This window comes from Pituophis catenifer, unplaced genomic scaffold, assembly GCF_029215685.1.
Source record: "Pituophis catenifer annectens isolate HBS135680 unplaced genomic scaffold, rPitCat1.0.hap2 SCAF_1, whole genome shotgun sequence".
Taxonomy (NCBI): Eukaryota; Metazoa; Chordata; class Lepidosauria; order Squamata; family Colubridae; genus Pituophis; species Pituophis catenifer.
In genome coordinates, this window is record NW_027256881.1 from 160,872,848 (window position 1) to 160,896,564 (window position 23,717).

Here is a 23,717-nt window from a genome sequence, read left to right on the forward strand (position 1 = left end):
TTACAAAGAACACTTTCAGAGCCCTGTTGTTGCTTAGGCTCCATTACCACACAAGGAATATGCTAAGAAACTAAATACTGGATTACACAGAAAGACATGGCTGACTTCTACTAGGAGAAAAGAAAAGAAGGTATGTTCTTGGGGCAAATCAACTACACATGGAGGATGGTAGGCTAGGACGTCGAGTCTGCATAATCTGTGGCTTTGGTATATTGTTTGGGGCCTCCTCTTCTGTTGCATGGCTGTCACAGATGTGCACAACTACACTTGGGGTGGAGTCAGTACCTGCATGTAGTTCATATTTCTCACCTGGAAGTCAAGAAAAATATTTTACATTTATTTTATAGTCACCCATTCCAGTAGACTCTGAGTTACTTACAAATACAAATCAATAAAAAAGATAAAAACATACAACCCTACAGACAACATGGACTAAAACAATCACACAATAAAAAAATCAAATCAAATGAGGGGCCCCACAAAATCATTAACTGCAGACCTGATACCAAAACTAGATCTTAAGTGCTTCTTGGAATCCAAAGAGAGAGGGACTGTCCATATCTCTGGGGGGATGCTGCTCCAGAGGGCAGGAGCCACAACAGAGAAGGCAAACTTTCTTGGTCCCATAAGACGACAACATGTAACAGTAGGGATCTGAAGCATTCTCACTCTGCTAGAACATAATAGGTGGCAGGAACAGTTGTAAATAGGTTGACTCTCAGATATTCAGGCCTTAGGTACCTTTTATGGCAGCACCTTGAAATTCACCTAGAAGCTGATTGACAATAAGTGCAACTCATGTAGCAGCAGTGATATATATGGGCACACTGAGAGGTGCCCAATACTGCTTCCAGCACTGCGTTTTGTACCAATTGTAACTTCTGGATGGTCTCAAAGGGTAGCCCCATGTATAGCACATTTCAATAATCCAGTAACAAGATGACTAAGGCATGAGTAACTGTCAGAAGGACCTGATGGCCACAGTTGCCACTTGCTCTTCAAGCAGAAAGGCCTCCAAGTTGCATACCTGTCTAGAATGAGAAAGTGCAGTTCCATCCAAGACTAATGATGGAAACATCCCTGACCCTGTGTGGACAAATAGCCACAGCTACTCAGTCTTGGCTGGATTGAGCTGAAATCTATTCTGCCCCTTACAGAGACTGGGTAACTTCAACTTCACCTGCACAGCTCAGAGTTGAGATATACAGCTGGGTATTATTAGTGTCATGATGATGTCAAATTCCAAACTGACAGAGGACTTTAGCCAGTGGTTTCATGTAGATGTTAAACAGGAGAGGGTAGATGATTGAGCCTTGAGACACCGGTTGTGGAACATACTAAGAAAGGAACCACTGCAACACAGTGCCCCCCACTCCTAACCTGCATAGCCAGACCAGAAGGACCCTGTGACAAATCATATTAAAAACTGCTGAGAGATCAAGGAATACCAGACTGGATGCACCAGTACCATCCCAGCTCTGCCAAAGATCATCAGCAAATGTGACCAGTCAAGCCTCTCTACTGAACTGCCAAAGTGTCTGGTGCTTGGGCCTATCCATGCTCCTGTGTTAGAACTGGAATTTGTTCAGCTTGTCACTGTGATTATGATTTCCTAGGGCGGGCCACGTCCTTGGTATTTCCTGGGGGTCTCTCATCCAAGAACATCCAATTCAGATTTTTAAAAATCAGTTACTGTTACCAGGTGCTGCCACAATCTATGATAATGCAAGGTCACTTGAATGAAACAAGTCATTAAAGTAACACAAAGTACAAGGTCTGTGATGGCGAACCTATGGCACGCGTGCCAGAGGTGGCACACAGCACCCTCTCTGTGGGTATGCGAGCTGTTGCTCTAGTTCAACTGTGCCGCACATGCGAGCGCGCCTCCCACTAGCCAGCAGTTCTTTGGGTCTCTGCCACGCATGCACAGGGGGCGGGTCATGTGCGCGGGGGGCGCAAGTGCATGTGTGGGGTATGGGCTGTGCACGGGGGCCCACGAGCTCATGTGCGGGAGGCAGGGTGCATGCGGGGGGGATATGTACACATGTGGGGGGGCGTGCATGCAGGTAGGCGCGGCGCCTGTGGGGGGCACTCAGTCCAGAAAAGGTTAGCCATCACTGTACTAGGGTATCAGTATATCAGTAAAATAACAATTTGGAGGCTTCCGGTTGGCACCGCCTGGCGGACGGTCTTCTTGGACCACCAGCCCCGTGATTCCATTCGAGCCATTCTGACAGCGCTAATCAGCTGTCAGATGGCTTAAAAACCTCTCCTTTGGGAGAAGAAGGAGAGGAGAGCCGGTGGGCGAGGGTAGAGCTCCCCGGGAGCCCCTGGAGCAATTCCAGGGGCTTGGAGGGTGAGAGCTCCCCGTTCAGCCCACTGAAGCTCCGGATCCGTAGCGACTCCATTTAAACGGAGCCAGACGCCGGCGACCGACTCTGCTGCCAAGAAGAAGATCAACTGAGTTCAAAAAGCAGACAGAACGGAAGCAGGAGAACAAGCTTTTGCAAGTATATGCTTAACTCCTGGGATACATTGTTTCTATTTGATTTTGCCGAGCTCTAGCTGGAAATGGTGTCTTTGTGGGTATGAAAGTGAAAGTAGGAAATGAAAGTGCTTGTTAATAGACTTTTGCTCAGAGACTGGATTTAAACTGCTGGATTTGAGAGCTGGGTCTAGAAAAGACTATCTTGCTTGATAAATTACAAATAAATTTGAGAAAGTTGTTTGAGAGACTTTATGGCTGTGAAAAGAAAATTTCTTTTAAAATAATATGGCTTCCAAGGAAGGAGTTTCTGAAAGTGGAGGCTCTGTAATGCCGTTAGAAATGACACAGAGAACTGAAACACAAAGCCAGGAGGCTTTTTTCAGAGACTTTGCAGAATTTATAAAGGAAGCCATGAATAATCAAACTGAAATTATTAATAACTTTACAGCAATCATGGAACAAAAACTTACAGAACTGGTGGAGGATAAAAAAGCAACTGGGGATGTTTTTGAAGGAAAGCATAATGACAATGTAGGAGACATTTTGATTAAGACAGAGAAGCTGGAACTGGCTGACCCTCAAGAATCTTCAAATCTTCTTCCTGCCCTTTTGGAATTAACTGACAGAACTTTTCAAAAATATAATTTGGAGCAGAAGGAAGAAGAAACTGATCAGCTCTACGAGGTCTCGGAGGATTTGGCAGAGGCTTTCACACAATTAATTGAAATGCAGCAACTGGATTTTTCTTTGCAAACTGATCGAGTTAATTCTTTGTTCTATGAACTGACTGTCTATACAAGCAAGAAGAGTCGAGATGGGGGCTCTAAATCAGAGGAAATAGTTTTGAGAAAGGGACAAGTCTTAAAGATACATCAACCCCCAGTTAAAATTCAAAACCTCCTCAAAATAAAAGAAGGAGGGAGGAAGAAAGATTGGAAAAAATACAGAAAGAAAGGAAGAAGGGAAGATTAATTTTTTCTGGCCTAATTATTGATGTATTAATGATTAACTATAATGATTAACTAAATGAATTGAGAGTTTAATCAATGATTAATTAAGGTTTAGTTATTGTTAAAAATATTTGAATATTGAGAACAAAAGCAGGAGGAATAGCCAAATCATTAAGTATGTATTATCTACTAGTGTTTGTTATTGGTTTTTTAATTAAAAAAAAATTATTAGGGCTAAAGGATTATATGTTATTTTGTGTTTAAAGGGAGGTTGATGAATAATCTGTAGAAGGGGAGTTAAGGGGTCTAGGGAGTTTTAATGTCTTGCATTAATTTAGCATATTTAATGTATGCTTGGTAAAATCTATACCCTGTTTTTCTTCTGGGAAGTCGGGGGACGGGGGAGGGACGGGGGGGGTTGCACAAATGTCTAATTGATTTGCTTGATTTGTTTGAAAAATTTTTTAAAAAAAAACCAATAAAAATTCTTTGTTCAAAAAAAAAAAACAATTTGGATTTTAATTTATAATTTAAAATTTTCTTATGTAGAAGCTCAATATATTATAAATGTTCCAAGATACCATTTGTGCTCATTAAAGGCAGACATCAATTTTTACCAATAGAAGATCTATTATTCTAAGACCAAAATTGGAATCTGGTAACTTTTTATCAGACTAACACAAAGAGCTTGTGCCTTTTAACAAAATGAATTCACCAGAAAAGTTGCTAGCAGACGCCTCCTGATTTTTTGCCACCGTAGATTAACATAGTCCTCCTACAAAACTGAGCTGTGGTGGCACAGTGGTTAGAATGCAGTACTGCAGGCAGTTTGATTCTCATGGGCTCAAGATTGACTCAGCCTTCCATCCTTCCAAGGTCGGTAAAATGAGGACCCTGATTGTTGGTGACAATATGCTGACTCTGTAAACCACTTAGAGAGGGCTGTAAAGCACTGTGAAGCGGTATATAAGTCTAAGTGCTATTGCTATTGCTACTTCTGTAAATGGTACAACAGACACACATAAATAACATGTATAGGAAGCCCACAAATTGCAATGCATACAATACATGCTTCCAGCTTCCATCCAGAAGACACCACCAATCTATTATCTATTGCCAGGTTTTATGCTACCGCCATATTTATTCTGATCCACTTCACATATAGCATTAAAACAAGGATTCAACTCACCCAATGAGATGAACAGACAAATCTGTACAGTCAGATCAATTCCCAAGGAGGACCTATTAAAAGCCAGACTACAGAAACAGAACAAAGAAGACCATTGGTCTTCTCACAGCTCCCAGTTCAAGCCATTCAAACACACTATTAATAAGCTACAGTCCATACTGGACAAGGATACTGCTCTTTCTTAGGTACTGGGCAGCAAGTCCATATATGCATACAAACAACCACCTAATCTTGAGCAGATTCTCACAAGAAAAGAAAACAACAAAACAGTGATGTTCACTTGGGAGCCAGACCTGGAAGCAAACCCAGACGTCTAGCTTGTTCCTATATATACCAACAGCACCATAACAGATCCCAATTATTTCATGCAGAAGATTCACACATTCTTCTGCCATCATCTGGCAGCAATGCTCCTCTGGATGCTATGTAGGACAAACAGACCAATCTTTGGCCAAAAAAATTAACTCTCAGGCCAATTTAAATTCTATTTCAGTCTAACCACTCTGCCTCGGTGAAGAGCCTCGGTGGTGCAGCAGACTAAGTGCTGTTAAGTGCTAGCACTTAGCTGCCAGCTGCCAGCAATTAGTGCGAGTTCAAATCTCACCAGGCTCAAGGTTGACTCAGCCTTCCATCCTTTCGAGGTAGGTAAATTGAGGACCCGGATTGTGGGGGCAATAAGCCAGCTTTGTATAGAACAACACCGCTTGGGGGGGCCGAAAGCCCTAATAAGCAGGTATATACATAAAAGTATGCAGGCTATTGCTATAATGCATTGTAAGCAGCCCTGAGTCTACAGAGAAGGGCGGCATATAAATTAGACAAATAAATAAATAAATAAATAAATAAATAAATAAATAAATAAATAAATATCTGATGGAATGAGGTACAGCCATTTTGCCAGCCTGTACAGTGAATAAAAAATTATGGAGTCCCAAAGGTCACTGAAAGATTTCTGACAGAGATTGTCCATCTGCTGCATGCAATGTTGTCTTCAAAAATCCTAGCCAATTCCCAATCAACCTAGTGGAGGGGTGGTTTGTAAGGCTGTGGGAATGAGTGAATTAATAGGAATTGGTAACTGAAACTTTACAAATAAATCATTTTATTTTATTATTTAAGTTTTGCTCCTGTGGTCTCATTTCTTCTATTGTATGAGATCCCAAATCTTTCGACTTTGGTATTGAGTGCAGCCAATTTCAATTTAAAAATAAGGGTGCGCAGATTAGACCCTGGGAATTTTGTAACAGTTATGTTGACCATTTTTATTACAAAGATGGATTTTGCTGAGGGAGGGAGTGGGGGGGAGGCCAGAGGGCTTCTGCAATACAATAAGGAGCAACAAATAAGAAAAGGCTAAGCAGGAAAAAAGAATACAGACAGGGATCCTAATTTAGGGGGCTGGGAGGATAAAAAGAGAGAGGAAGAGTGAAAATGAAAAAAGTTGGATGGAGAAAAGCTACAGTGTGAGAGAAATGAGAAAAAGAGCGGTGAGATAATGCACATACGCATGAAAGAAAGTGAATCGGAAAGGCAGACTCGGGGAATACTGGCTGTGGCCATACCCATGGCAGTCCACTCTCCTGTGCCCCTTCATCAACATCCATCACTCCTGCAGCCCCAGAATACTGCTACACCTGATCACTCTTATGCAACTAGAAAGAAGAATGGTGAGTTCAACAATAATAGCAGACATAAGCACTCATTATGTCTGCTTTGTTTTCTGGTCTTCAGTTCCTAAACTTGAAAATAAAAAAGAATCATGAAACTGACCTGGTCCCAGTTTAGAAACAGCATACAGGAGGTCATAATTGATGACTGGTGTATCATCAGTCTTTGATTGCCAATCTACAGGAGGAGAGGCTGGAGGTGAGATGAGGAATTGCTTGGATGGCTGGGGTGGAGCCAAGTGGAAGGCCTCTCCATCATTCTCCAGAGTCTGGACCTTTACAGAGATGAGGGGCAAAACAGAGTATTGCTTCAGGAGAGTAAGGACAGAAGAATAAAACAATTATGTTCAGTCCAATACCCCCCCCCCTATTTTTGGAACCAATTTCCAGACGATTGTTGGTTTCAGTCTCAACAGAATAGAATAGAATAGAATTTATTGGCCAAGTGTGATTGGACACACAAGGAATTTGTCTTGGTGCATACGGTCTCAGTGTACATAAAAGAAAAGATACATTCGTCAAGAATCATAAGGTACAACAGTTAATGATTGTCATAGGGAACAAATAAGCAATCAAATCATATTAGGAAACAGTCAATATAAATCACAAGGATACCAGCAACAAGGTTACAGTCATACAGTTGTAAGTGGGAGGAGGCGGGTGATAGGAACGATGAGAAGATTAATAGTAGTGCAGACTTAATAACTAGTTTGACAATGTTGAGGGAATTATTTGTTTAGCAGAGTGATAGCGTTTGGGAAAAAACTGTTCTTATGTCTAGTTGTTCTGGTGTGCAGTGCTCTATAGCATCGTTTTGAGGGTAGGAGTTGAAACAATTTATGTCCAGGATGCGAGGGGATGCGAGGGGTCTGTAAATATTTTCATAGCCCTCTTTGACTCGTGCAGATCCTCAATGGAAGGCAGGTTGGTAGCAATTATTTTTTCTGCAGTTCTAATTATCCTCTGAAGTCTGTGTCTGTCTTGTTGGGTTGCAGAACCAAACCAGACAGTTATAGAGATGCAGATGACAGACTCTACTAATCTGAAAGGCACCAGAATGGAAAAGAAGGCTGCAGTAAAGGACAGAAAGTGGATCCACAAATAAATGCTCTGCTATTTTCAGGTAGTATTGAATTACACTCATAACTGTGTTCCCTTTCTAAAGGGATGGGCTAATGTAGCTGTCTATAAGGCCAATGGAAACAAGCTAAATCTGTCTTTTTGACAGCCGGTGCCACACTTGATCTGCAAAGAAAATAAAGGGATGACTTTGTTCTCTGTAGAAATCCTACAGTTGAAGGGCAGAAAAGGTGATGTCTAAGCATTCACAAGATTCCTTGCTTCAGCTAAGTTATACAGTATACCTGACTATTTAATTTTAAAAAAAGAAATGGAAATCTTACACTCTGCAACAATGAGCAACCTCTTAACATTATTATGCGCGCCGGAGCTGAGCTCGCGTGCTGACCGATATGGCTCGGCATGCCACCTGTGGCACGCGTGCCATAGGTTTGCCATCACAGGTATAGGGTTTCCTGCTTGAGCAAGGTGTTCGACTACAAACCTCCAAGTTCCCTCCCAACTCTCTTATTCTGTTATTCTATTAAAAATGTTCCTCATAATTTCACACTGTATATACATAAGAAAAGTGGGAAAGAAGCTAGACTAGAGCTTGAGAACAATGAAATTCTAACCCATGTATCTTAGTCATCTATTTATCATATTTAGAAATATTGACTGAGGTGCTTCATCACCAGTTACATTAATTCATGTTGCCTCTATGTAAATTTGGTTGGTCCTGCAATATGACAAAATGAAACTGTTTTAAGTGATACCATAAAGAAAATATAGATCATGACATGACAAAGGTACCAAAACGTTTTAGTTCAGATTAGCAGGTGACTGCTCTTTTGGCTTCGATTATCATGGGGCAAAACAAGACAGACAGAAATTTTATTTTTCTTCCATGCAATCATGTCCAATTCCAGAGACTGCCTAGACTAGTCCCTAAACATTTCTTGGCAAGGTTTTTCAGAAGTGGCTTGCCATTGTCATTGCCTCTTTCCTAGGGCTGAGAGAAAATGACTAGCCCAAGCTGGCTGTCTGGAACTCACAGTCTCCCTGTTTCTAGCCTCGCCTGGTACTATATCAAACTGACTCTCAGACTAAAGTTAACTTTCCAGTATTCCAGGATTTGAGGGGCTGCCACAAAGAAGAGTGGGTCGACTACTTTTCCAAAACACCAGAGGGCAAGACAAGAAATAATGGATGGAAACTAATTAAGGAGAGAAGCAACCTGGAATTAAGGTGAGACTGCAGTGAGAATAATTAACCAGTGGGTGCTTCATCACTGCAGGTTTTTAAGAAGAGACTGGATAGCCATTTGTCTCAAGTTGCATAGGGTCTTCTGCTTGAGCAGGAGTTGGACTAGAAGACTTCCAAGGTCCCTTTCAGCTCTATTCTGATTGATTACTATTTTGTACACTTTACCCATACACACATTATTATGATTCCTTCTGGTCTCTTGTCTGACATTAATATGCTCAAAATTTAAATTACCTTATTTGCATCTGGGTGAAGAAAATGCTTGGGTAAAAAAGAATCTTACCTTTGCAAAGTAAAGCTTTAGTTTCTTCCCTTGGAACTGTGTTTCATGAAGTTCCGTTCTAGCATTAGCAGCTGATTTGGGGTTGTTGAAGTCAATTTTTATCCGTCGAAAACTTTTAAACAGTTGAAATGTCACACAGTCATCATAAGCACGGAACAAGCTCTCAAATTTCTCCTGTAATGGTAAAAAAGTTATCTGGTTATCTTGAAAGTCCATTGTATCTCTGTAAATGTGATAAATATAAGAAAATAACAGTGATGAAAATTGAATTTTAGGACCAAACTATCTTTATATACCCAAACTCTTTCCTTTATCAATTTTATACCATAGTATAAAGTAAGCACATGTAGTAAAACAATACTCAACACATATATCAATCTGACCGACAGGGAAGGGGGGAAGAAGGGCTGAGGAATACTTTACTGTGATGATGCTAAAAAGCCATATAATATTTTGGAACTGTATAATTTGAATCCCTTAATTCTAATCCCTTCCTTGCAATTATTTCACTCATTTTCACTCTAATCTCACTGCTTTCCAAGGGACTGATTTTTCATATATTTTTCAGTATCTCACTCACTTGCATCCTTTGTGCCCAAGAATCCACATCACATTAATCTGTTGTTGTTGGTATATTTGCATACCCGCTTCCCAAAAGTCAATATCTATCACTGAATCACAAGAAAAAGAAAGAAAAGGAAAGGGCTAAACCAGCAAGAGTCAGTTTTCTCTGGCTGGACTGGACATAAATAGCTACAGAAGCATAGATTCACACATCTATACCCACAAGGAAGATATGAGGGGAAAGTTGTGTTGTAGATCCGGTAGAGCCCAGCAGATCAAAAACTCTCCCACTAAAAAACTACTCCCAAGTCACACTGAATGTCTCCATAGGAAATCTTCCATTTTTGGATGGAAAATACCATGTTCCTAACCTTAATCTTAACTTGATCCAGCTTCAGCCAGCTTGAGTGGTGTGACTTGACAGGGAGATTGAAACTCTGTTGTGAGAACATGCCATCCATAAATAGTGGTTGTCTTGGAGTTTGGGCAAGAAACTTGTGTCGATGACATGGTACTTTTGGCACATTATATAGTATCATACTTGTGTATGCCTGTTGACGCTAGATGAGTCCCTGCAGTTTTCTTGGCAACGGTTTTCAGAAGTGGTTTGACCTTGCCTCTTTCCCAGGGCTCAAAGTAATCACAGCTTAAAGAACTAGAAGACATTGTCATGGTCATGGTCATACAATATACGAATGGGAGCAATGGCAATAGCACTTAGACCAGTGGTTCTCAACCTTCCTAATGCCGCGACCCTTTAATACAGTTCCTCATGTTGTGGTGACCCCCAACCAAGGGTGGGTTCTAAACTTTTTTACTACCGGTTCTGTGGGCATGGCTTATTTTGTGGGTGTGGCTTGGAGGTCATGTGACTGGGTGGGCGTGGCTAGCTGGTCATGTGACTGGGTGGCCATGGCTATATGTATAGGGACTACTCAAGAGGGCTGAAAAAAGTCATTTCTGACAGGTCCTCACACTTTTGACTGGTCCTCACACTTATGACCATCCTCACATTTATGCCTGTGCAGCATTCTTAACAACCATGTCACTCATTTCACAACTGCTTCTCTTCAACATGGTATAAGTTAGGGCAAAAAACGTAAAATGTGAGGACAGTCGTAAATTCGAGGTCAAAAGTGCGAGGACCAGTCAAAAATAACTTTTTCAGCCCTCTGAGTAGTCCCTGTGCACAAAAGGACTACCCAGAGGGCTGAAAAATGTGATTTCTGAGTAGTCCATATGCATAAAAGGATACAGCAATAGAGAGGGATGAAGGAAGGGAAGGGAAATTAGAGTAGGAGTGAGGGTAAAAGAGGGAGAAAGAGAGGAGGAGAAGGAGAAAGAAAGAGGAAATAGGGAGAAGAAGAAGAGGGGGGAAGAGAAAGTAAGTAAGAAAGAAAAGACAGAGGTGGTAGGTTTGAGGAGAAAGATTGCTGTACAATAAAAAAGATGAAAGGGAAGAAAGCCAACCCCAAACAAATATTAAGATATTAAGATAAAGAATGAATTGTTAAACTTTAAAGAATAAAAGAGAACAAATAGCAATAAATAGCAATAATTAGAAACACGCATACAAACATACAACGTATTTTCTTTGAACAGAATATTTGGCCGGTTCACAAATTTAAACAGTTATAGGAGGTTAGCACCCACCCCTTTCCTAGAAGAATGAAATATTTTGGGAAATATTAAAAAGGCAGAATATTATATTTCCCTACCTGGATGAGAAATGGAGAAGCATATTTTACAGACAAAGCAGCTCCCACCTTCCTGCCCCCCACCCTTTGTTAATGGGCCAGAGGCAGAAAGTCAATCCTTTGTCAAAGGACATTTGCAACACAATAGCAACAGAAATTAACACAATGGGCCGCATCAAGCCATGTGATCCTGTCCACCATTAAACCATCTTTCCAAGCAGTCTCCATGTTTCCAGTGTCTTTTTCCCCACTTGGAGCAGAACCCAGAAGGATATTTCTTCCAACACAGTATTTAGTCATTTCAATTAAATTTACAATTTCTATATTCCTTTTTACCATATTTATTCCTCATCTATTTTTTTTAAAAAACAATATTACCCTTCATCCTCATCTCTAATCTTAATCAAATTCAATTTTTCCCTTCTATTCTATATTATACCCCTTCGCATTGTCATCTCTTTTTATATCCATCCTCACATTGGTTAATTATGTAATTATGTAATACAGTTGTTTAATACAAATTCAACATTTTAATATAAATCAATTAGTTATATAACTATCTTTTTTGTATATTAATCAATATGAACATGAATATTCCAATTATTTCCATGCAATCCAATTTCTTACAAATCAATTAATTATATTTACCAATAATAATAAACCAAATAATTTCCCCCATATATTCCTCCAAACCACAACTTAACCAATTAATAGTATCTCAATTATTACAATTCCCTAGTTAAATAGAGCTTTTTTTCTTTTGTGTTTTAAAATCTTGAACTCTCCTCTTTTGCCCTAAATTTCCCATGTTTGCACCTACCTTTTTTGGTGAGGAAAAAGAAAAAGAAATCTCTCTGCCTCATTTTGTCACGTTGCAGCCTGCTTACTTTCAATTTCGCTTTTTCAGCATAGCTAGAGGGAAAAAAATCTGCTCCAGGAATTTACCTCTTTGCAGCTAGCTCTTTGAAGCCCCACAGCAAGAATTTAAAGTTTTTTTTCCCCTCTAGCCATCAGCTGGGACTCCGGAGGCAGCAATAGATTGGGAGTGGGCGGGGTAAGCAAACGGCGACTTAGCGATCCAACAGAGGCAGAGGATGAGGGTGAGTGAAGGCGTGGGGGGTGGGGCGAGAGAGGGCTTTGGTGACCCCTGTGAAATGGCCGTTCGACCCCCAAAGGGGTTGCGACCCCCAGGTTGAGAACCGCTGACTTAGACTTATATTCTGCTTCATAGTGCTTTACAGCCCTCTCTAAGCGGTTTACAGAGTCAGCATATTGCCCCCAACAATCTGGGTCCTCATTTTACCGACTTGGAAGGATGGAAGGCTGAGTCAACCTCAAGCCCGTCAGGATCAAACTCCAGCTTGTGGGTAGAGTTTGCCTGCAATACTGTATTCTAACCACTGCGTCAGCAGGGCTCAAGGGAGCAAATGGGAGCAATACAAACTCCTTAACAATAGCCGTTCACACAAAACTGTATGCCACAGATTTTCTAACATGGGTGAATAGAACATAGGTTCTTATGATATGATATGTATTATAGTATGATATATATCCATATGTATATGTGTCAGGTTTCGATATTGTCTCAAATAAAATAAATTGCATTTCCAAACAGATAGTCTTTGAAGAAATCTTTCATTTTATTAAGCACGACAATCTGGCCCCAATCATGGCGTAGCCAACTCTGACATCCTGCCCCCACACCCTCCCTTTCCGTTCCCCAAATCTCTGCGTCTCATAGGCCTTCTTCCAAATCACTCTCCCCATATCTACTACTTAAGTTCCCAGGAATATCCCCCTCCCTCTCATCTCCTAGGGGATATTATCTTCAAGGAAAATAAGTAGGTGAAATGTCAAGCGTCCTCTTGCCAGCTGCCCCCTCTTCTCCTTCTTATGTCAGCACTAGAGTAAATGCAGGTTGAAGTGCTGACATCATGGATTTCCAGGAAAAAATGCAGACTACAGGATTCAGGTGACCCTGAGGGCACAGATAAACCTCTAAGTGGCCTCAATGACTCTCACAAAGAGGGATAACAACCACATGACTGCAAGGAATATCAATCCTTCCAAGGAATATCAATCCTTCCATTCTCCACCATTCAGTCAGAACTGAAAAAGTTTCTTGGATGAGAAGCAAAATGTCTTGTAGCAAAACAAGGAAGACAGTTGCCTTTTGAAAGAAAGCACCTTTGAGACAATCATGACCTGGACCTCTGAGAATCTCCACAGACATGATATGTATTAAGTTCTCCAGTGCAAAACTATCTGCCCTGTACCTAATCATGAATAATTACTCCAGAAAATAACTCTGTATCTTCTGCATTACATTTCTTTCTGCCTTGTTTTCTCTTTCCCATTGTATCTGCCAAATTAGGCTATGGGGCACCGAAGCTAATATGTTAGTCTTAATATAGTGCAAAAGTCTATTGCTATTTCTTTAACCCAATAAACAGATTAATCAATAGTACAACAAAGTAGATGCTGCAGACACCTAAATGCAGTGAAGCCTAATTTTAATACCGATACATTTGTTACAGAAAGGAGTTTGATCATTCCCAGGGTGTGGTAAATCGAAGAGCATGTTATTGCAGTGATCCACATGACACAGATAACATGATTTATGTGATGAGTTCATTATACCAGTGATACAGATTACACAAATATGAATTTAGAATTATGCAAATGACATTGCATAAATACATAAATTGATGCAAATGATGCAAATCACCACAGAACTTGAACCATTGTATGCAAAGTTCATTGCACAAAGATCCAGAAAGCTGACATTTCACTGTGTCTCAATCTGGCTTTTAACGATGAGTGGCCAGTTACTATATCTAAACATGTAATTATCATCAGGTAATTCCTAAAATAGAGAAAATAAATACTAAATTGGCGGCAAAGGATTCCAATCTTCACAGTTTTGGCTAACACAAAAGAGTGTGCAAATTTGTACAATTCTCCAGAACTGTTTGTTAGGTGAGGTGTTACAAAAGAACATGGGATATGGAATAAGCAATAAAATCTGAAGTTCCAGAAATGTAAGCCATGTAGCAGTGAAAATCTATCCTGAGTAAAAGTGGGAACTGGATGCAGAGAAACCATAAGATGCTTCTTTGGGTTTTGTTGTACCTTTGAATCAGTTTTTGATTCCTGGCAATTGCCTGGACAAGTCCCTGTTTTTTGGCAAGATTTTCAGAAGTGATTTAGAAGTCTTTTGCCATTGCCTCCTTTCTAGGGCTGAGAGAGAGTAATTGGCCCAAAATTACCAAGATGGCTTCATGGCTAAAGCAGAAGTAGAACTCATGGCCTACCAGTTTCCAGCCTGATGGTTTTAACCACTACACTGGCCCTTGGTATTGGTTTTACTGTATTTTATATCTAATTTTGTGGACAAATGAAATGGCTTTTCAGCTCTGAAATCAGGAAGAAAGTAAGTCTCCTATTTATTTCTTGGCACAGAATAACAATCGTAATTGTCTTAGTCTGGCAGAAATAAAGAAATATTATATTTCTTTTTCATATCAACAGCTTAGAAGGCAATTTTGGTTTGTGCATTAAGTACTCAGTGAACTAAGACAAATTGTGTTGCATATTCTAGTGGATAGAATAAATTGGGCTGGTTTTACCAATATAGAGCACCGTATTTTTCGGAGTATAAGGATGCTAGCCAGATGAATACCGGAGTATAAGACGCAGCTTAGCTTTTGGGGAGGAAAATAGGAAAAAACAAATCTGCTTACCAGGTATTCATCTGGCTAGCATCCTTAGTCTGGCCAGCTTCAGCACATTAGTTTGCTGGTTTTGAGTGTGCACGCTTTTTATACCCTGCTTGGGGATAAAAAAACAGCTTCTAAAGCATAGCTGAGAGGGAGCACCAATGAGAAAAGCAGGCAAAGCACTGAGATCGCTTCACTCACTAGCGCCTCGTTAGGGCTGAAAAAAAGCTTTGAAAAAGCTACATTCAGACTTCAGAGTATAAGACGCACCCAAATTTTTAGCCTCTTTTAGGGGGGAAAAAGTGTGTGTTATACTCTGAAAAATACGGTCTTGATCCTACATTTAATTTGTTTCATTACAGGAAAGTATATAGAATTTTTAATTCTATGTGCCATAAACCTTTAATAAGGTTAATAAGGTTTATGAGAGGACATTTAAAGATTCTCTTGACTGAATTCTAATTCATGCAACTAAAACCAGAGTTCAGTCTTCCAGGAAATATTTGGTTCAGGGCAGATGTTGCTTGCACAAGGCATCATGCTGTTTCAGCTAAGTTTTATTTATTTGTGATGCACAATAGTAAGGACTGCAGCAAAAACACATGTTAATTTTCAGCTATCCTTCCTGATTTCAGCAGTCCTTCCTGATAGTAGTTAATCCCAGGAAATGCATTTTCAATTATTACAGCAGTTGACTTTTAATTGAAGCAAGAAAGTAGTAATAGGATTTAATTTATTTTTTAAATTTTATTTATTAATCAAAATTATATAGCCACCCAACTAACCAAAATCAGCTCTGGATGGCACACAACAATGAGATAAAACAACAGTGTAAAAACTACAGATATTAAATGTAAAAATCCATATTAATATCTAAAAGCCTAAAGGCAAGAAGAAAGATAAAAATGGCCACATCAACAATTGAGGCATCTCAGCAAATCTCCAGTACCCTGGGAACCTAGGCCTGACAACATAACCAGGTTGAGAGCCTTTCGGAATATTCTAAGAGATGGAGCTAATCTAATTTCAGAGGAAAGGATGTTCCATAAGGCAGGTGCCATGGAAGAGAAGGCACATCTCCTTAGACCCACCAAATGTCAGTCCCTGGCTGATGGAACCTGCAACAAGTCAGCTCTTCTTCAGCTCAAATGGGTCAACCCAGGGGTGCTATTCAGCAGGTTCTGGAGAACCGGTAGCAGAAATTTTGAGTAGTTTGGAAAACTGGCAACTACTACCTCTGTCTGGCCCAGGGGTGGGTTCTAAATTTTTTTACTACTGGTTCTGTGGGCGGGGCTTATTTTGTGGGCGTGGCTTGATGGTCATGTGACAATTCTTTAGGATTTAGCAGAGGTACTGGTCTACCAGGCTTTTAACTGCTTGCAGAGCTGTACCGGTCTACCCATTTATTTTTGCAGGCACTGGTCTACCCATTTATTTTTGCAGGCACCGGTCTACTCATGTATTTTTTCAGGCACCGGTCTACTCATTTGTTTTGGGAGGCACCGGTCTACCACCAAACTACCTTTTACCACTGATCAGCTGTAGGGCGGCCCTTTGAAGCCCCACGGCAAGAGTTTAAACAGTTTTTTTCCTTATAGCCCATCAGCTGGGACTCAGGAGGCAACAATAGATTGGGGGTGGGGCCAAATAAAAGGTAAGAATAACGCGGGGGGGTGGGGAGCGGGGGGGCAGAACCGGTTCGGTGATGTCATATCGTCACCGCTACTGGCTCAGCGGAACCGGGCAGAACCGGGAGAACCCACCACTGGTCTGGCCCCCGAGTGGGATGGGAATGGACATTTTTCAGTATCCTTCCCCTGCCATGCCCACCAAGCCACACTCACCAAGCCACGCCATGCCCACAGAACCGGTAGTAAAAAATTTTGAATTCCACTGCTGGGTCAACCCCACTGTTTGCTGGAGCAAGTGTTCTTTGATTGAATAGATAGTTCTCATTTAGCAACCACAATTGGGACCAACTTGGTTATTATGGGATGTGATTGCTAAGTGAAACTGTGTCTTCCTTCAACTTTCATCTCCTTTACAGGCCTGAAAAATATTGTAAGTGTGGGGACCAGTCACAAAATTACTTTTTCATCACTGCAACAAGGCAGTCATTAAACAAGGATTACCTCCAGAAGACAATACATTAGCTTTCCTGGGTGTCTTCTGTACTGGAAATAGGAAGCAGGACCAGAGATGTTATTCCATGCCAGTTTGGGCAATTTGCCTAGATTAGGAAGCCTTCCTTCAGAGCCGAGAATGTGGTGTAACACTTTGCTGATGCCATAAAATCATGGATGACCCTAGCAAGAGTCCATAACATCAGAATGGTGGACAAGACCAGGGATTGAAGATCCACCCCTTTCAGCCATACATTTCAAACATACAAAAAGAGACAGGGCTTCAATTTCCTGTTTGTGCTCACTACTCTAATGTCATTGACCATCCCTGAAGATATTCCTGCATATGATTGCACTTTTGAAGTTTCTTGAAAGTCAAATTATAAAATCCCTTCAAGCAGGGGTGAAATCTACTTACCATCCTTACCGGTTTGGAAGTGCAGGTGCTGCGTGCGTGTGTCACATGTGCGCACAGACCCTCTGCGCATGCGCAAAACCTTCTGCACATGCACAGAGGGTAAAAAACATATTACTTCCTGGTTAAAACCAGGAAGTAATGACACCTGGGCGGGTGGGCGGAGCTTCGCGCCGCCATTGCTACTGGTTCTCCGAACCACCTGCCACAATCACTACCGGATTGCCTAATCCGGTCTGAACCGGGAGGATTTCATCCCTGCCTTCAAGACAAGGAACTAGAATTTGTAGCAAAACAAGACAGTAGCCACAACTTTGTCCATGGTGTTGGAAAAGTGTATAAAAGCAGATTGTTATGTTACTATGCTTGCCCAAAGAATCCCCTCTATGGATTCCTGGAATGGAGCAATGGTTACCATTTAGTTCTTATTCCAGGCCAGTGTTTAACAAGAATAAGAAACACAAAATAATACCAAAAAAGAAGAACACACAGGCCTCCTTGCTGGAAAGAGACTAAAACGTTCCAAATTTTCTTGTGAAAAAGGCATGCTTCTTACCTGAAGAAGTGCAAAAGAGAGAAGTATCTTTCACCCTTCCTTTTGTTTTTACTTTTAGTGGCCATTTAGCAATCACTTGCACAATTAAATTGCTGAGGAGGGCTGGAAGCTCACATTTGAGTTTTCTTTAAAATCTCACTTTAAGCTCACCTGTTGGCTTCCAACCCAAGTAGGCAAAGAATGATAAATATTTGGGAAAGAAATGGTCAATGGGAGAGGGAGGAAATAAGTCAGAAGTTTAGTATGCATTTTATATATATTATATTAAGAGCCAAGGTAGTGCAGTGGTTAGAGTGCAGCACAGCAGGCAACTTCAACTGACTGCTAGCTGCAGTTCGGCAGTTCAAATCTCAATGGCTCAAGGTTGATTCAGCCTTCCATCCTTTCCAAGGTGAGTAAAATGAAGACCCAGATTGTTGGGGGCAATATGCTGACTCTGTAAACCACTTAGAGAGGGCTGTAAAAGCACTATGAAGCAGTATATAAGTCTAAGTGCTATTGCTATATGCTATAAATCCATATTGCAATGTAGATGAGGAACCCTGTTTTAATCAGCACATGGAGATGAAGCATGAAAGGGAAAAGGAGGGAAGAAGTCCTTTGCCACTTTTGCCTTCAGGAGAAACACAATCCAGAGCAAATTACACTCTTACTGCACAATTGAGGAGTAGTGGGTTAGAGTGACAACTTTACTAAAGCCAACCTTGAGACAAGGAGAAAGCAAAGCCAACAGTACCAGAGAGATGCTTGGTAACCTTGCCTCCCTCCCTGGGAGTAAGGAGACAAAACTGCTGAGTAGAAGCAGAATTTGTCTGCAGACAGCAAGATCAAATCAAATCAGCAAGGTCAAATCAAATATTTATTACTGTCAAAGACCAGCATAAGGAAGGCAGGGTACAGTCAATTAAATATATCAGAAGCTAAAAAATGATAATTATAAAAAGCTACAAGATTTTAGATTTTGTTTTTATATATACTTCTGGTTTATATCTTTTAGCTTTTTATATTTATTATTGTTTAGATTATTTTCTATGCTTTTTGATTGGCTGCAACCCACCCTTTAATGCTGCTGGTCTTTGACCATAATAAAGATTTGATTTGGAAGAAAAAAAAGTAGAAAGGTAAAAATCAAAGACAGCAAGAAATAAAACCATCATGTTGATGTAGCACTCTTCCATATAATCTGCTCTTAAATCAGTTGCTCTGGTATCATGATTGTATAATTTCTCATGATTTATGTCATTATATTCAATGTGAGCACAATTGAGGAACCCTGCTGGATTAGACAATAGGCCTATTCCATCTCAATGTCCAGGAAGTCCACAACTAAGCCACAAGGGCAATATAACTTCTTCTGGAGGGTGCTGGCATTCAATCTACATCAAATACATTAGAGTTCTTTCATTTGCTTTGATGTATTTTCTGTCAGTGTTCTGGAAACATGTACAAGTTATTTTTTTACTTGTAACTGGCAAACTAATATTTTGTAAATTTGTCTATAGAAGTACTAGTACAAGTGCATTGAATTTAGTAATATTCATAAATTATGTTAGGCATATATGTTATAAATGTGATATGACTAATAAATCATATATTATTGTTACAGTACTTGTATGAGAACTTTGATAAACTGAGTAATATTTTCTTTAACCCGTTTTAGATTTCCTTGGCAATAGGAGGAACAAAACAGATTATATACATTAAACTAAATATCATTTCTCACTCTCTCTCCATCACTCTTCCACTGGATGGATGGATGGATGGATGGATGGATGGATGAACAGAAGTGGATGGATAGATAGATAGATTTTATTTATTTAATAGATAAATAGATAGATAGATAGATAGATAGATAGATAGATAGATAGATAGATAGATACAAAATAAATAGAGTTCTGCTGCTAGCAAAGAAAATAGAAATTATAAAATAGAAGCAGTATAGCCTCATTGCCAATATCCAGGAACAGTTTACCTATTGGTTATAACTTGTGAAAAAATGATTTTTTTAAAAGAGAGAGAGAGATAAAGACAGAGAGATCATCTGTTGCATTTGTTCAAGATTTTGCCCATTGGGATGGGGGTGAGAAGAGGTGTTCAGCAACATGCCCATTAACTTGACTATGTAAAATACTACTGGTAGTGGCTTCTCCTTCCTTTTCTGACAACTGCCCTCCCAAATGCACATATGGGTCGTCAATGGCAGCTGCTGCCTCTTGTCTTCCCTGTTGTTGCCCTTTGCTCTACCTGCCCAGGAAAATAGCAAGCAGCCAAAGCAGTCACCACTGCTGCTCCTAGAAACTATATCTTACCTTGAGCAATACACAAATGGTAGGAGCAAAGGAGGTCTATCCTCTGCTTCTCTGACAGAGGAGGTCAAAAGGGAAAAGCAATCAGTGGAGAAAAAAATCACTGCACAGGCCCAAGAGTACCATCAGCGCCCCAGATGAAAAGTAGAGAGGATTCCTTCTTTGGAGAATTTGGTAGCTTCCTGGCAATGGAGACTAAATTCCCTCTCTCCTTTTTCTTCCCCCTTCCCAATGTCTACTGGCATTTTTCCCAAGAAAAAGTTTGACCTAGTCCATATGGACACCCCAAAAGGCTCTCCTTGGAAATCACTGCTGCAGTTCTCTCTTTCCATTGGGTGAGTTCTGCAACATTTGTCCCTGAACCTACCCTTTGGAATAGATTTACAGAATCCAAACTCAGTGCTCCTGGCTATAAGCTGCCAACAAAAATGCCCAACATTTTCCAACTCTTTCTTTTTTCTGGCCCAAAGGATTTCATTTATGTGGCATTCCTTCTCCTTGGTGTCTTGTTTTGAAAGACATCTGAATGGAGGCCTTTTCTTATGTGAGAACAAGTGTTTAAGAAAAGGAGACTCTTTTTCCACATATATAACAAAATGTTGAATACCCCCTGCCATCAGGGGAAGCTTTTCATTGAAAACTGCCAGAAGACTGGATCTGGTTATCATCCCCTTGCTTTTCCCCAGCCTGGCTATATTTGGAGTACACCATTATATACTGCAGTGACTTTGACCAAGGCTTTAGATTCTAGGTTTGCCTTAAAAGAAAAATGATAGTTAACTGTTGATTGAGATGCTTCACTTTGATCGAGATGCTGTTAGGTATTCCAATATATTTCTAGTATTTGATTACATCCTCATCTTTACATTATACAGACTACATCAAACTCTCATCTTGCAACAAACAGAAAATACTGCATTCTTAACCCCCCCATCCTCCCCTCCTCTCTCACACGCACACATTCTCCTCCAACCCCCAATACAGAGAAAGAAATTCAGGAGCCCAGGAGAGTTTCATCTTATCACATGCTTCTAAAAAGAATAAATCTATTAAAAAGTATATTGGTTACACAATGTGAATATGAAATACTAGATGTTACTGTATTCAGAATTTTAGTTGTTTTTAAAACAAACAAACAAACAAACTGATAATATATTTCATCCATCCTCTGCCACTGACACAATTTACAGAAAATAAAACAATTTGCAGTAATGATTTTGCCTGCTGCTTCAGGGCTTTCTTTTCCCTTATACTGCAGTAGTGAGATGGACAGATATAATACACTGTGCTCTTTACAAATATCACTTAAAAGGAAAGCTTTTCTGACTAGGTACACTAATAGTGTACACAATACTCTTCTTAATTTTTAAGATGTTTGGCAACATCTTAAGGAAAAAGGGAAAAAAATCACTATCATTGATGTACACAACAGGAGATCAAGAAGAAATCAGAGAAATGCACCTCAAGTTTTCAAAATGTTATGCAAAAAAGTAAAACTGTCCAACTTTGGCTGAAATAACCCTTTAACTCGGGTGAATCACTCACATATTGGCTATGCAGTGCAAAGCTAAAGATATTTTTTCAGTTAAATAATACATTAACATACAAACACCTGAAGGTCAACACAGCTTCCTCACAGAACAATTATACTCAGAAAACATACATTCACATGCATTTACAATTTATTCCTTAATTTACTTTAAAAAGATAGGTCATTTGTGTGAGGCATCAGACGGAAAAAAACTGAGAATTTACTATTTAATTAGGGTTTCATTTGTGATGCAACTCTTAGATTTATTATATCACAAATCCATTTTAAAAACAAGATAAAGAAATAGCTCCCTAATCTTTTCATACGAGACTCCCAATATTCTGGTTGTTATGGTAATAATCATGACAATCTGATCTGCTTTTTGCAGGACATCAAACATTCTTGTCATCCTGCAAGTGTCCTTGTCAGAAGCATCTCTGCAGAATGAAAGGCATGCACATACCTTAACATCTTGGTTGGTAAATACCTCTATATCCACTACACAGGCAACTAGAGAAGAGACATCACAGTCCATGTCATGGGCTGGCATCTCCTTCCTGACATAAATCAAGAGCTTATGTAGCCCCAGAGTCAAGAAAATAAAAGAGCTTTCTAACTCCTAACTGGTCAGGATGCTACTTCAAAAGAGAGAGAGATAGAGAGTAAGAGTGTGTGTGTGTGTGTGTGTGTGTGTGTGTGTTTGTAAGAGAGAGAGAGAGGAAGAGAGAGAGAGACGAAGAGGGGGGAGGGAAGGAGGAAGGCACCAGCTTTTCTATTGTGCCTGGTCTCTGCCTAATTCAACCTCCAGCTAAATAAGCAAAGCCTAGCGCTAGCCAAATCTATTTCTCATTGCAATGACATCACCACATAGACTGACATCAGCTCAGTTCCCCCCCTCCCCAACTCTTTGCTGTATCATCTCTAGTGCAAGCAGGACATGATTATGTGTTTCATCTGAACCCAGACTAAATCAATTATGGCAAACCTAATCAGCACCTGAGTCATCATAGCTATGTCAGTCAAGTGCTTTGTTGGCAAAAGATTAATTCTGTGTTTCAAATTTTCCTTGAGAATTAAAATTCAACAGACACATATCGTATAATGTCCTGCTTTTGGAAAAGGAGAAAGGAACATCTAAATACTTCCTGCTTGTCCTGTCAGGCTTAGCATTATGGTTACTGCTATTTTTTTCTGATAGAATTCATGTGCCTTTAACAATAACAAAAGAGATCACATGACCACCACAGTGGACATAAATCAGCATGAGTGCCTGATACAATGAGTTCCTGGTTCTCATAGAACAAGCTTTTCTCTCAAGGACAGACTAGAAGAGAGACAGAAATGAGGAATGCACATAAATCCCTTCAAAAAGATGGTAAAGGTCCTAACACTATGTTGGTAACCTGCACTCCCTTCATGAAAAATAAGGCTGGCCAGTTACATATTACACCAAAAGAAAAGAAAAGATTTTATAAGGAGGTATTCTTTAGATAAAAGCAATTGTCAACATTGCAATGGATTAGGAGATGGCTATGACGGACAATCTGAAACATATAGGTTGCCCACTAGGCATGTCTTGATTGCATTTTCAGACTGTATAGACCTTGTTGGCTCTTCCTCAGTGAATAAGGGGGCTTCTTAAATATTAGAGGCATGACAATGAGATGGACAGGCCACTGGATTGGTATACAAGTAATCTTCGACTTACAATCACAATTGACCCCTAAATTACCATTGCTAAGCAAGACAGTTAAGCCAGTTTTGCCCCATTTTATGACCTTTTTTAGGAAGAATTGGCTCAAGTCTCCAGCTGGAAGAAACAAGGGTGCCACCAAATGAAGAGAGAAGCCAGCTGCTTGAAAAGAAGGTTTTCTTTATTGGTGGTCAGACGCGACTTCAGCAAT

At 40.1% G+C, this 23,717-nt stretch overlaps 1 protein-coding gene across 1 annotated transcript; it reads right to left on the minus strand.

The window, feature by feature from the left end:
- Positions 1-83: 83 nt before the first annotated feature.
- RCAN2 (regulator of calcineurin 2) lies at positions 84-22,363 on the minus strand. The gene is made up of 4 exons (XM_070956668.1): positions 22,277-22,363; positions 8,903-9,076; positions 6,398-6,569; positions 84-309 (listed from the first exon to the last, which is right to left on the minus strand). The coding sequence occupies exons 1-4, from the start codon at positions 22,361-22,363 to the stop codon at positions 149-151; spliced, it is 594 nt and encodes a 197-aa protein (XP_070812769.1). The 3' UTR covers positions 84-148.
- Between the last annotated feature and the right edge of the window lie 1,354 nt (positions 22,364-23,717).

Excerpts from the sequence above, each read along its gene's own strand:
- RCAN2 (XM_070956668.1), bottom strand. The coding sequence starts at position 22,363 with ATGCCAGCCCATGACATGGACTGTGATGTCTCTTCTCTAGTTGCCTGT. Across the intron at positions 9,077-22,276 it reads TTACCAACCAAGATGTTAAG|GAGAAATTTGAGAGCTTGTT; the intron begins GTATGTGCATGC and ends TTACCATTACAG. Across the intron at positions 310-6,397 it reads TGTTTCTAAACTGGGACCAG|GTGAGAAATATGAACTACAT; the intron begins GTCAGTTTCATG and ends CTTGACTTCCAG.